The 14,277-nt window shown below is 37.7% G+C and overlaps 1 protein-coding gene across 6 annotated transcripts in view; it reads right to left on the bottom strand.

Annotated features, from left to right (window-relative positions):
* Positions 1 to 14,277, bottom strand: part of ARHGAP28 (Rho GTPase activating protein 28) — a 177,277-nt gene that overhangs the window by 69,406 nt on the left and 93,594 nt on the right. For all 6 annotated transcript variants that reach the window (XM_037805924.1, XM_037805925.1, XM_037805929.1 and 3 more), the window contains 2 exons: positions 6,741 to 6,943; positions 375 to 592 (listed from right to left, as the gene is read on the bottom strand). In XM_037805924.1, the coding sequence (XP_037661852.1) occupies positions 375 to 592; positions 6,741 to 6,943 (421 nt within the window). The remainder of the gene's footprint in view (positions 1 to 374; positions 593 to 6,740; positions 6,944 to 14,277) is intronic.

Here is a 14,277-nt window from a genome sequence, read left to right as displayed (position 1 = left end):
CCCAGGACTAGTCTGCCTACCACAGGGTTTCCCTCCATGCTTAGACTTAAGTAAAAGCTCTGTATATCCCATCCAAAAAAATGTGTTCCACTGTCAAAGAAGCTACTCTCCAACTTCAACAAAGCAGGGAATAAATTTAGCGTTGCTGTGAGATTGCAGTATGGGAGATAAGGAGCAGTCATTCAAGTTCAAATTTGTAGAATTTTTCACTGCTTTGTCTGTCTGCTCTAGTTCTCTCTGAAAGCTAGATTGTGACCAGCCTTTTTGTACTTTTTTTCCAATCCCATGTGCTTTGTCCCCCCCCCCCCACCTCCGCACACACACATACACATAAAATCAAACCAAACACCTTTGAAGCCATATTCATTACTTACAGGCAATTCATTGACTCCAAAGATGTCTCTGACATCCCTGACAGGCTGCTTATTCTTTTTTCTTAGGGTTTGAGTATACGTAGTATATCTCTTTTTTACTGCAGCTGCTTGGGTTCGAGTCAATGTAGAGAGCAAGGCTTTGCCATCCTCCTCTTCATCGCCTGAGATCAGAGTTGATAGACCCACATCTTGCAACCACTCTGCTTCAAGTTCTCCTTCTGCAAGATGACATTACCAAGAGAAGATCAGCAACATTTTCTACATGAAAATGTATGTGTATATTGGAAGGTCTGTGTATATCAGATAATGAGAAATAACAGTAAACAATATATTACGTCTGTCTTTTTACCACAATAATTATGGGGAAAGCCTATACAAATGGATGAAGTGTCTGTATGGTATTTTTAAAAATGAATCAAATTTTAAAATATTTTCTAGTAGAATAAGTTGCTAACTTGCAGACTTGGTAAGGTAAATGAAAGATTTTCCTTAGCCAGAGAGTTAAACATAAGTATATCCGAACTATCAGTTTCCATAGTTAGACTAAAACCATGATAGAAAAGGAGTGGTTGAATGGAACACAAAAGGGTATTTTAATCACTTAGATGAGGATTCAAATCTCACTGCCACCGTTTACCAGCTGGGTGCTTTTGGTAGACCTTAAGATATTTTTAGGCCTCAGTATCCTCTCTGCAAAGTGGAGGTAACAGTAACAAAAGCATTAAGTGGCTCTGAGGGTTAACTTAAAATTATATTACTTTAGTGCTGTATTTATGGCAAGAAACCTGGAACCTAGTCGGTATTCAATAAATACGAGTTATCTTAGTTCTTTCTTTGTTCTGAATATTAGCTAATCTTTCCTTTTTTCAGAAAGCAATTCAAAGAACTTAAAATTCATCATATTGAGAATCAATTGCCATTGTGTAAGAGATGTGCGGAAATAATAAAGAATTCAGAATAACAATGTGCTGTAAAAAAAATTCACTAGGTGCATGTTTCTGGGAATGAGGCTTGTTTAAGGAGCAGACTGAACTGACATGAAAAGTGCATATCAAAGCATCAGCCCAGGAGTCCTGGGACTCTGCATTACTGTAGCTCTCTTATAAACAGAAACTTCTAATGGCTTTCCAGGTCTTACTTCTTAGTTATGTAAATATTTTACTCGATATCTTGTTTTAATTGTTCATTGCTGTCCCTTTCACAGAAAATGCAAAGATATACTTTAAATAGCAGTCCTAGTCTAAAATAATAAACCCTTTAACTTAATGAATTCTCCCTTGGAAGCCTTCCTTTATTTATGCCTTAGATAAGATTCTTATTTCTGAAGGCAAAATTTACAAATATGGTTTACACAGTAAATTTTGAAACCTAGATTTTCTCCTCCAACTCTGTAAGAAGTAATTTAAAAAAGAGGAAGAAAGAGTAATTGGTGAGCCTAGATTTAAAAACCAGGTTTGTCTGACCCATAGCCCAGTTTCTTACTAAATTGGGAATGAGGATGGTCTCAATCCCTGGAGGAGTTAGGATAGTCTAAATCCTTGCAGATTCAGATGGCAGAATATGTAGAATAAATATTTCCCATAGGAAAGAAATTCCACGATACATATAAATGATACTCCTTTTTGCTGCATTACGGACAATACGATTTCATGCTCATTAGTCCACTTGCCAAATGTGTAACTTCAATACAAGAACGCTCCTTTGAACTTGATCTCCATATTTCCAACCTCCTACTCAGTATCTACTTGGCTCATTCAATCATATGTCAAACTCAACATGTTCAAGTGGAACCCACAGGTCTTCATTCCCAACTCTAATCCTCTTCCAATATTCCACATTTCAGTGAATGAAATCTTCCATCCTTCTAATTTGCTAAGCAAGAAACCAGAGGCTTCTTGACATCACCTTTTCTTTGATACATCACCAAATAAGTAATTTGTTAACAATACTAAATTTTGGTAACAAAAGGTATTACCTCTTTATCACTTCTCAAAACTGCCCACTTCTCTATCTCTTCTGCCATGATCCTTGTCGAAGGAGCTACTATCCCTCACCTGCATTGCTACAATAGCCTCCCAACAGTTCTGCTCACAGCCATTCTTGAATCCAATCTGTTTTCCGTCCTGTAACTTAATTGGTCCTTGCATATGCAACATAAATCCATTGCTCCTTTGTAAAACCATGCTACAAATTTTCTTTCCTTGTTTGCCCTTGGAGTTAAGAACAAAATCCTTAACATGGCATACGAGACATGAAGCTGTTTCTATTTCTAGTCTCGTTTGTACCATGCTCTGCTCACTCTCTGTTCTCCAGCAACATTGGTCTGCTTTTGACTCTTCAAAAGTTCCGTGTTCCAGTTGGTTACAAAACCTTTGGCTATGCAGATCCTTTTCTTTGACAATCTCATCAGGGCCCTTTGAATCCTTCAGATCTTAGATTATATATCCCTACCTCAATAAAGTCATTTTGCCCTGAATCCCTAAGATCATGTCAGGTCCTACTGCTATTTCCCCAATAAGGCTGCGTTCTTTTTTCCTTAAAATAATTTTTCCCAAAAGATACATCTTTTTATATTACTTTCATTTTCCACCAGATTATAAGCTCTATGAGAGACGGAAACACTTCTGCTTTTGCTTATAATTCTAACACCAACACTTAGCATAGTTTGTGGCACATAATGGGTACACACACACTTGTGAATTAATTAACCTTTGGTTGCAATACAGAGTTAATGAAATTACTGTTAATAAGTAGGAACAATAATGAATAAAAAACACCAACTTCTAAAAATGAGTGTGGCTATTATATGTACCACCCTAAACTGAAAGTCCACCGGCTTAGTAAATTTGCTGAGGAAACATCGAAAAGGGAATAAAAACTTCCAGTAAAGGTGGAGTGGCTTTTATCAAATAACAGCCCTGTGTAGAGCAATTATGAACAGTGAACAAAATGTGTAAAGTAACTATTTGAAGAGACTAGAGAGAAACAAAGCATAAGCAGGAACCTAAAAACAAAACAAAACAAACAAAAAAAAAACCTCCGACTTTAATAAAAGGAAACATACTGGGTGAGATTCACATTTATACAGCTTTTCAACTGAGGTCATTTTTCAATCCCTACAGTGCAGGGTAGCTAGAACTCAAACAGAAAGTAAGTCTTACTTATTTGAGGAGTCAGAGGATAGAGTATGGGATTCCCAGAACTGCTAGAAAGAGAAGGACATATTCCTGACAGGAGGTAGCCACACAGGAGAGAACCCCAAAATCTGTGCATAAACTCTAAACACACCCATGAGTAAACTCTGAACTAAAAAATTGTGTGGGAGGCTCCAGGCATCCCAGTGAAAAACAACAGCTGGAAGGCTAAAATAACTGACCAAGATTACAGATGCTCACAAGCAGGGAAGACAAGGTTGGGAAAATGAGTCCAGCCAAGTTAACTCTGTGCTAGAGCTTACATTAACTCCCTTTAGAGAAAGAAAATAGAATAGAGTATCTCAGAAACAAATCAGTCATGTAGTACAGCAATATGTAATCAAAAAGAAACAGGAAAAAAGTGGAAACATTTATCAAGAGAAAAAGCAGTCAATATAGAAAGTGTCTCTGAAATGACCCTGACATTGGACAAGGACTTTAAGAAAACAGCTACCATATTTATGCTCAAGTACCTAAGGAAAAGGCGCTCATGATGAGTGAAAAGATGGAATCTCAGCAAGGAACTGAAAAGTATAAGACAGAACTAAAAGGAAATTCATGAACTAGAAAGTGAAATACCTTAAATGAAAATTTTTCTGGACGGTGTTAATAGTGCCTTAGAGACTCCAGATGAAAAGGTCAGTGAACTTGAAAGTCTCTGATATGAAAAGGAGAGAGGAGAACATTTTAAATGAATAGAGCCTCAGTGACATATGAGAAGATGTTAAATAGTGTAATATGTGTATAACTGGAGTTCTAGAAAGAGAGGAAAGGGAGAGAATGGGGCAGAAAAAAATGTTTAAAGAAATAATGTCCCCAAATTCCCCAAATTGGCTGAAACACCAAGTAGTAGAGCTAACACCATGCAGGTTAAATAAAAAGGAGACCACACTTAGGCACCTTGAAGTCAACTGCTACAAACCAAAGATAAAAAGAAAGTATTTAAAACAATTGGAGAAAAACAGGGAAATAATGACATGAAATGCCATTGAACAATGGAGGTCAGAAGATAACAGAATGACATTTTTAAAAGAAAAGAAAAGAAAAGGAAAAAAAAAAAGAAAAGAGAAAAGAAAAGAAAAGAAAAAAGAAAGAAAGAAAGAAAATAACTGGCAACCAAGAATTCTACATCCAGCAAAAATATCCTTCAAGAATGATGGTGAAATAAAGTCATTATCAGATGAATGAAAACTGAAAGAATTCATCACCAGCAAACTTGCTATGTAAGATATGCTGAAGGAAGCTCTTTAGGCTAAAGGGAAAAGACACCAGATGGAGACTTGGATTTGCAAAAAAAAGAAAAAGTAACAGAAATGTTAAGTATGTAGATATTAATTTTTTAAAAGGCATATGGCCACTTCCCAAAAAATTCAGTCCTAAAGCCAAGTGCTGCAGAGCCACAACTGTCATATATTGCAGGTGGGAGTATAAAATGGTACAATCATTTTGGTAAAATGCTGGCAGTTTCTTATAAAGTTAAACATATGTTATGAAAAATACACATTATCTAAGAGAAACAAAAACATATCTCCATGAAAACTTTTTTACAAGATTGTAGCCTTATTTATAATAGCCCAAACTGTAAACAACCCAAAAGTCCATTAACACGTAAATGAATAAACACACTGTTGCACATTTACACAATGGAATACTACCAGTGATAAAAAGGAACAAACTACTGATACGCTGGATACATCTTAAAAACATGCTAAGGAAAGAAGCCAAACACAAAACTAATCTATGGTGCAAAAAAGAAAAAAAAAAAAAAAAAAAAAAATCAGAGCCATGGTTGCCTCCAGTGTAGCAAGTTGTGGGCAGTGATGAGATTGGATGGAAAAAGGATGAGAAAACTTCCTGGGTTGGTTGAAATGTTTACGAGTTACAAAAGTGCAGGCACTGGTCAAAACTCATGAACTGTACACTTTCGAGATCTATGCACATACTTCAAGAAGAAAAAATCTGTAAATAAACATTAAACTCTTGTTAGTAGGCTTGCTTTTTCTAACAGAATAGGTTAGCAAACCTAAAACTGTGCTCTGTGTACTTTATGCTTGAGGAAATGAGTAAATTCACTGAGGATAATGGGAGCCAGGTTTCTAACTATTGGGAAAGGTAGTTAGAAACATGGAAAGAGAGAAGACGACATGGCCTGTGGTGTTGGATTGGAATTAGAGGCTGTCAGTATGAACTCATGGTTCTTAAAATGGATAGCTAGCTACACAGATAGAAAAGAAAAAAATGCAGGGGGATAAGGCACATTTTCATTTATGTATTTAATTCTGTTTTAACTGAATCTGAAAAGGCAAAGTGGTAAAAGGAATAAGAATCTACTTTGCCAACAGAGGACTGGTTCCCTTGAAATTGATTCTCACTAAATGTGTGGTGGGGCATTTTCTTTCTAGTAGCATGCAAAGTACACTAATTTTTTTTTTTTTTTTTTTTACATCTTAACTATTATTTCTTCATCCTGAGAAAGAAAAGGGAATGAAGAATGAATGGTTTTTCAAAGTTTCAGTTTATGTGGGTAGTTGTCTTGAGGTTAATCACTGGCTAATGAAACATATTAGGTGTATACTTACTAAACTATCTTCAGTCTTTCTTGGATGCCATTGGCTTCAACTTCTATTTTTTTCCTTTTTGTCTTTTTAGCTTCAATGTAAACTAGTACATTCAACTTGGCTTTTGCTTTGTGGTATACAAGACAATCATTCTCTAAATACATTAATATCAGTAAGTGCTCCAAAATCATTTTTTTTCCTCCCAAATTATTACTGGTAAATTATTTTTCTGTCTCTCACCTCTTTTTTTTTTTTTTTTTGGTAATTTGTGTTCAAGTGTACACATGTAAAAGCATCAAAGTTGGAATATTCAGTCTACTTGATGATAATGAATCACATACACAGTTGGGAACGGCATCTCTAAGTAGCTATCTAAAAGGGATCAATAGATTTTTTTGGGAGTGAGTCCCAGCTCTCCTTTGGGTCATGTCACCTTGTATAAAAGCCACCCTGCCTCAGTCAAACCAGTAGATATAAATCAGTGGGGGCAGTTGGTTACTCTGCAGAATTCTACTGACTCATTCAATAAACTGCTAGTAGGAAGACTTCAGACAGGGGAGCACATCCAATGAAAGACACTCAGCTTCAGGGATACTGACAAGCGCCTTCCTTACCATCCAGTGGCCTGGCCTCCGTAGGTGTGTGCTCCTCCTGCCCTCCGATGCTGTCCTCTTTAACACCTTCTATTCCATGCCAGAAATCCTCCATGGAGGCACTGTCTACAGAGGCTTGTGAGCTGGAACGGCTAAAGGCGGGAGGATGTAGGGATTCATTGGAGAGCATCCTGTTAATTTTTCGGCAGCGAGGGATGGATTTTCTGAGGAAAGAGTAATAAAGTAATAAAGTCACATAATTAAATTAAAGTTGAAAATCATTGTTGAAAAGGAGTTAGTGTGATGGAGAGAGGTTTGAGGGAATACTCTGAATTGAATCAGTGGCGGCCCTTCTTTGCAATCCTCTATGCTTCATCAGGATTCTTTGGCCACACTGAAATTGCCATGAAAATATTTGCATAGTGAGTTATTTGTATTAGTCAAAACGTCTATGGTAGAAGTTTGTCTCTATAAAGTATCTACGATGACAGAGAAGGGTGTACAAAGTTGGCTGCTGAGATAGAGGAAACCAACTCTAATGTTACGTGGGAAAACCTACATTCAGATGCGGTAGTGGGACCTAGTTCCACAGCACAGTGGCCCCACTGTCAGATGTAGTGGGGGGCTTGGAATGACGCTAAGTTAAAGGTCCAATTGCTGAGAATGACAACGGAAGCTCCTGTCATCACTCCATAAACAGGACCAGAGCCAGGCTAGGAGACACCAGCCAGAGCTAGGCATGGCAAGTTTCATGAGCCCCCTCCTCGAACGGTCTTGGAGAGGACTAAATGAGTTAACACATGAAAAACATCTGGAACATAAAAATGTTCAGAAAGCGTTAGCTTTAAAAAGCACGAGATGCAGTAGTGGAGCTAGATGCCAAAATACTGAAATGTGAGAGATTTTCGCGATTTCTGTCAAAACACCACTGCAGTCCTTACCATAAAGAACATAACTGAGTTGCTTTATGCAGTAAAATCTGTTCTTGTTCTTATAGGGCTTTTTTTTTTTTTTTTAAGTTTCAAATTCAGTTTGGGTGTGCAACTCCTTTCAAACACCCTCCTCCAGGCTTTCCTTCTTCTCCTTGGGCTCAGGTGGAATTGAACCAAAAGGCTGAGACGAGCTCTTTATCAAAGTGTGGTCTAAGTGCTTTATCCTGAAACGAGGACTCCTAGATGTAGCAAGGCACAGGAGTAGCCAACTGTAGGCAGCCCAGCCACTTAGGACAACTTAACTTTTTTTTTTTTTAAATCAAATTCAGTTTTATTGAAATACCTTCACACACCATACAATCATCCATGATATACAATCCACTGTCCACAGTATGATAACATAGTTATGCGTTCATCACCACAATCTATCTCTGAACATTTTCCTTACATCAGAAAGAACCAGAACAAGAATAAAAATTAAAAGTGAAAAAAAACACCCAAATCATCCCCCCATCCCACCCCATTTGTCCTTTAGTTTTTATCCCCATTCCTCCACTCATCCATACACTAGATAAAGGGGGTGTGATCCACAAGGTCTTCACAATCACACTGTCACCCCTTGTAATCTACATTATTATATAATTGTCTTCAGGAGTCCAGACTGCTGGGTTGGAGTTTGGTAGCTTCAGGTATTTACTTCTAGCTATTCCAATACATTAAAGCCTAAGAGGTGTTATCTATATAGTGCATAAGAATGTCCACCACAGTGACCTCTCGACTCCATTTGGAATCTCTCAGCCACTGAAACTATTTTGTCTCATTTTGCATCCCCTTTTTGGTCAAGAAGATACTCTCAGTCCCACGATGTCGGGTCCACATTCATCCCCGGGAGTCATACTCTGCGTTGCCAGGGAGATTTACACCCCTGGGAGTCGGGTCCCACGTAGGGGGGAGGGCAGCGAGTTCACCTGTCGAGATGGCTCAGTTAGAGAGAGAGAGGGCCACATCTGAGCAACAAAGAGGTACTCAGGGGGAGACTCTTAGGCACCATTACATACAAGTTTAGACTCTCCTTTGTGGTAATGAGCTTCATAAGGGCAAGTCCCATGCTCGAGGGCTCAGCACATCAAACCACCAGTCCCAATGTTTGTGACAACATACGCTAGGGGATCAGCATCTCAAAGTTTAGAGATAGGCCTTACAATTCAGGGATAGAGTTAACTGCTGTAAGAGCTTACAATCTAGGGACTATTACAATTATTGAGGACAACTTAATTTTGACATGCAGAGCAGCAATGGATTGTTGTTCAAATTTTGCCACATCCTACAGCATAGGTAAAGCATATTGAAGGGAAATAATGTTTCCATAAATAAAAAAGAAAGTAATACTCCTTTTGCATGGTCTCTATTCTCTAAATCACTTTTAGTAGAAATTTCTGGAATTTTATCATTGACTCTTTCATAGTACCAGACCCTTGGTAATTCCAGTTTTTAACATTAACTGGCAGTGATTTAATCAATTCATTTTTAAAAACCAAAGCATTTGAAGAAAACACAAAATACCCACTTTTTTTTTATGTTATGTTTGATAACTGGGAAATATAAGTTTTTCAGTGAAATCTTTATAATTTAGTAACTGCAAAGTTTCTAGTGGTTAACACATATGAAATCAATACAGATATCCAAACAGTAATTGTTTTGTTTATTATTTTTAAGCTCTTAAGTTTTCCTCTTTTGCAACAAGATCAATACTGAAACCATTAACAAATTCATAGAGTACTACTATATAAACATTTACTCCTTGTAAAACTGCAATCAATTACCAGTGCCTATATGCTCTACATACCGGATTCAGAAAAAGTATATGGATCCCTAAAACTTTCTCAATATACAGATTTTTATAAGTTAATTTCTTAAAGGAATTAATATGTTTGACTTGCAGAACTTATATAGACTGTAAAGCAGGCATGGACCAAGTTTTTTTGTTTGTTTTGTTTGTTTGTTTTTGCTTTTGTTTTTTTAATTATAATGTACGTTGTAACTGCAAAATTTTAAATAATTTCTGATTGTAAGAAGCCAAAACATAGGATCTTCCCCTCTCCCATTTGTGTCATATCAATAGTGTTCTACAAACTGTCTCCCTCACTCAAAAACATCACAGACATTTTTCAATCTAGAGATCCCAATTCGGTGGCTACATGGAGCAGCATAATTTGTTTTAGAAATTAAGCAAATGTTCAGGTATACACAAGCACTGAAAATTTCTGAAAAGGTGAGAAATTTGAGAAATGATAAACGAATTTTAGAAGATGAGGAACAGAGATCCTTAAGGCTAATAAAAATAATTGCCATTAAGATATCTTGTTTAAGCAAAGGGTATATTCATGGAACCTCAGAGTAAAGATCTTCCTAAAACTCTCCTGGAGAACAAGAAGGGACAGATGTGAAAAACAAGGCATGGACAGCCGATTGCAACAGGATTTTATCTGAGACTATCCACCCAGAGAATCCTTTAATTGCAATTTTCAACTGTTTTATTTTTTTATTTTTGGCAAAGGCGGCAAATAGCATTTTGGGATCAAACATCCTTGGAAGAGCTCTCACTTTCTTTAATTAGGGAATCCAAATTATTTCCCACTTCACCCCAGGGTGGAGCATGAACCTGACCTCGTGTTCTTGAAGCTTTACATAATTATGATCCTGAGGCCCAACCTCGAGTTTGAGGAACCTTAATCTGCAGCCTTGTACTTTACCAGAATAGGAAAAAACAGAGCTTGAGGCCTCATCGGCTGTTTGTATTTCTTTATTCCCAAACAACAGCAGGAAACTGTTATTTGAAAAACAGAATGCAATTGTGTTATACAGCAACTCTTGCTGGGAAAACACACAATAGGTTTCAAATTAGATTTTAAATAGATGGTAATACTATACATTCAAAATAACACTAAAATAAATTATTTCATTTTCTCATTGATTGTTTTTTAGCTATAACTTGTATTATGTTTTAATGGTAACTAGAGAGCTATAATTAATTAGAGTCCACCATGAATTGTCACAACAATATAAATAACTTACAATAGTAAAATTCCATTACTCCCTCCCTCTCCACCAATATTATTATTGTCATAGCTGTTACTTCTGTATATGTTATAAATCCCACAAGAGTTGTTACTGTTATTGCTTTAAAATAGCCAATAATTGTTTTTAAAGCTTTTTTTTTTTCCAGAAATCTCTTATATGTATCCTTTCCGGTCTTCTCATTTCTTCCTCCATGTTGGTGTTTCCATGCAGGATTGTTTCTCTTCAGCTATGGAAACTTCCTTCAGCATTTTCCTTTGACATTCCCTGTCTCTTTCCTTAGCATGGCTTGTACTGTGGGCCTGCTTGCACCCTATTTCCTCCTGAAAATGTCTTTAATTCATTTTCATTTATGCAAAATATTTTCACTATCGAACACAAACTCAGCACATGTTGTTGTTTTAAAGATACTGCATTGACTTCTGACTCTTGATCCCGATGAGAAGTCAGTTCCATTCTTATTGATGTTCTTCTAAATATAATGTTCTCTACTTCTACCTGCTTTTGATAGATTTTCTTTTTATCTTTTATTTTTAACAGTTTGGCTATGATGTGCCTAGAGTGTAGTTTTCTTTGTATTTATTCTGCTTGAGGTTTACTGAGCATCTTGAATCTGGGGGATGATGTTTTCCACAAATTTTGAGGTATTCTTAGCCATTTTCTCTTCAAACATTTCTTCTTCAAACATGACCATTCGATAGTCTCTCCAATGCCCTTCACAATCTGTTTTGCTTTCCCCCTACTCTTTCTCTCTCTGTGCTTCAGTTTAGAGAATTTCTAGTGTCCTATCTTCAAGTTCACTGATCCTTTCTTCTCTTGTGTCTAGTCTGCTAAGTACATACAATGAACGCTTCAATTCAAGTTTCATATTTTTTCATACCTAGGTTGCCATATTTTCTTTTTTAGAGATTCCATTTCTCTCTTGATGGTTTCCATCTTTGTATCCATTTGTCCACCATTTCCTCTAATTTCTTTGCCATATGTATAACTGTTATTTGAAAGTTCTTGTGTGTTAATGTCAACATCTGCACCATTGATGTGTCTCCAAAATTGACTAAAAAGCAGTCAATTGATTATGGGTCCATTTTTCTTTTTCTTCTCATATCTCATAATTTTTTGCTGTGTTTAAGAGAAATCTAGAAAACTGGAATAAACAGTAACTTCTGCCCAAAAAGTGCATGCCTTTCCTCCATCCTCCAGTAGGAGTGAGGAGCAGATTCAGTGAGGATTTGACCTGGGTCTAGGCTGGTTTCAAGGCTACCAGGAGGAGATATGTCCTTTGTTTATTATAGTTCTCTACCCCCAGGCGGGCACTGGGAGAAACACCAGGAGAGTGTCAGAAAATTCACTCTGCTTTTTAGCCCAGCCCCTAGCCTCCTTTGTCACTGCACTCAGCAAAAATCCCAAGGGGGAGAACTATCTGGTGGGGAGACATAGCTCTGCATTTGAGACTTCCACAAATTCCAAACTGTTGTGCCAGACCACCAACCACTAAAAGTCTACTTGTATATGCAGAGCCCCCTGAGGAGCTGGGAAAAATGCAGAAGTGTTGGGCTTCCTCACCTAGATTGTTGCTGATGTTCTCGCACACATTGAGGACAGGTGGTTTGGTACACCCAGCCCTCTATCTTGGTGCTTGCCCTTATGGAACTCTTTCTGCAAAGCAGAGGCTAAACCTGCTTATAATTGTGCCTAAAAATCTCCCCAAGTGCCTCTTTGTTGCTCAGATGTGGCCCCCCCTCTCTCTCTAACTGAGCCAACTTGGCAAATGAACTCACTGCCCTCCCCACTACGTGGAACCTGACTCCCAGTGGTGTAAATCTCCCTGGCAACGCAGGATATGACTCCCAGGGATGAATCTGGACCCAGCATCATGGGATTGAGAACATCTTCTTGACCAAAAGGGGGATGTGAAATAAAACAAAATAAAGTTTCAGTGGCTGAGAGATTTCAAATGGAGTCGAGAGATCTCTCTGGTGGGCACTCTTACACACTATATAGATAACCCTTTTTATGTTTTAAGGTATTGGAATAGCTAGAAGTAAATACCTGAAACTATCAAACTGCCCAGTTGCCTTGACTTTTGAAGACGATTGTGTAACAATGTAGCTTACAAGGGGTGACAGTGTGATTGTGAGAACCTTGTGGCTCACACTCCCTTTATCCAGTGTATGGATGGATGAGTAGAAAAATGGGGACAAAAACTAAATGAAAAACAGGGTGGGGGGGATGATTTGGGTATTCTTTTTTACTTTTATTTTTTCTTCTTATTTTTACTTTTTCTGGTATAAGGAAAATGTTCAAAAAATAGATTGGGGTGATGAATGCACACCTTGAGAGAAAGGGCAAGATAACTGCAGTGATCATTCCTGATATTATTGAGGCATGGAAATAACACCAGATGTTGCCTATATCTGGACTCTCAGAAATGTGAGAAAATTAAATTGTTGTTTTAAAAAGAACCATTCTAGACTTTGTTATTGCTGTTACCCTTAATCAGAATCATTCCTAACTGATATAATTGTTAGGAATAATTTCAGAAGTCGTCTGGGATGACATATTCTCCCCATCCCACTAACGGGAATACTCAAGTGACAACAGACAATCAATAACCTGCCTTCTAAAGGAAGAGGAGTCTAATTTAATGATTCTCAATTTAAAGACTGCCAAGTTATTAGCCTAACCACACATCTAGGTCTGGCCTTGATCGGTACATTGTGGAGATAAACTTCATTCCTGCTAAAAACACCCCTGCCTAAATGTACAGAGAATATATTCACTTTGCTCTCAGACTGAACACATTCCAAGAGTTTCAGTAAGAATATGCCCAAATCAAAGATTTCTCCTCCTCTTTTTCAACGATGAGGAGGGCTGAATTCTCCCATTAACTTGTCATTGTCTTTGAACGATGCTGGTAGCAGTAGGGAGTGGATATCTGGAAAAACATTCTTAGATCCTGACTATAGTGGTTCTTTGCAGCAAGGCTCTTGCAAGAGAAACAACTTGCTCTCTTGGATAAACCCACAGTCCCACTTACTCAGCCATCTGCCCTCTTAGCTCTCTGGGAGAACACTGAGATAAAGTAAGAGGGCAAATCCCTTGTTTTTTATGCTCTGGTTTCTCAGTGCCATCTTTGGATTCTAACATGTTTATGAACAAGCTCAACTTGGATGTCTTGCAGAAAGCACTAGAGAGGCAATGATGATAAGAAGCAGCTATAGTTTCAGCGTAATGGAAGTAAGAACACAGAAGAGACTCCCACTTCCTTTCTCAGGCTCCCTGGCTCTTTCTTTCTCTTTCACTGTCTCCCCTCATTCCCAGTTCTACCATCCCAGCTTTCTCTATTACTTTCCTGGCCTGTCTCGCCTCTCTTAGGGAACAAGGAGAAAGTTGATGAAGCTATTCTGCCAAAAGGTAAACAGGTCTGTCTGAGTGTCTGTGTTGGCAGTAAAGGATACAGAAAAATGTGGTTGTAGATTAGCAGGAGGCTTAAAACAACAAATAAATCCTCCAGTCACTCAGTACAGAATATTTGAAATGGTTTTGAA

The sequence above is a fragment of the Choloepus didactylus genome, chromosome 16, assembly GCF_015220235.1.
Source record: "Choloepus didactylus isolate mChoDid1 chromosome 16, mChoDid1.pri, whole genome shotgun sequence".
NCBI classification, from domain to species: domain Eukaryota; kingdom Metazoa; phylum Chordata; class Mammalia; order Pilosa; family Megalonychidae; genus Choloepus; species Choloepus didactylus.
Note: the sequence above shows the minus strand (reverse complement) of the source record. Positions and strands in the feature narration are given on the sequence as shown.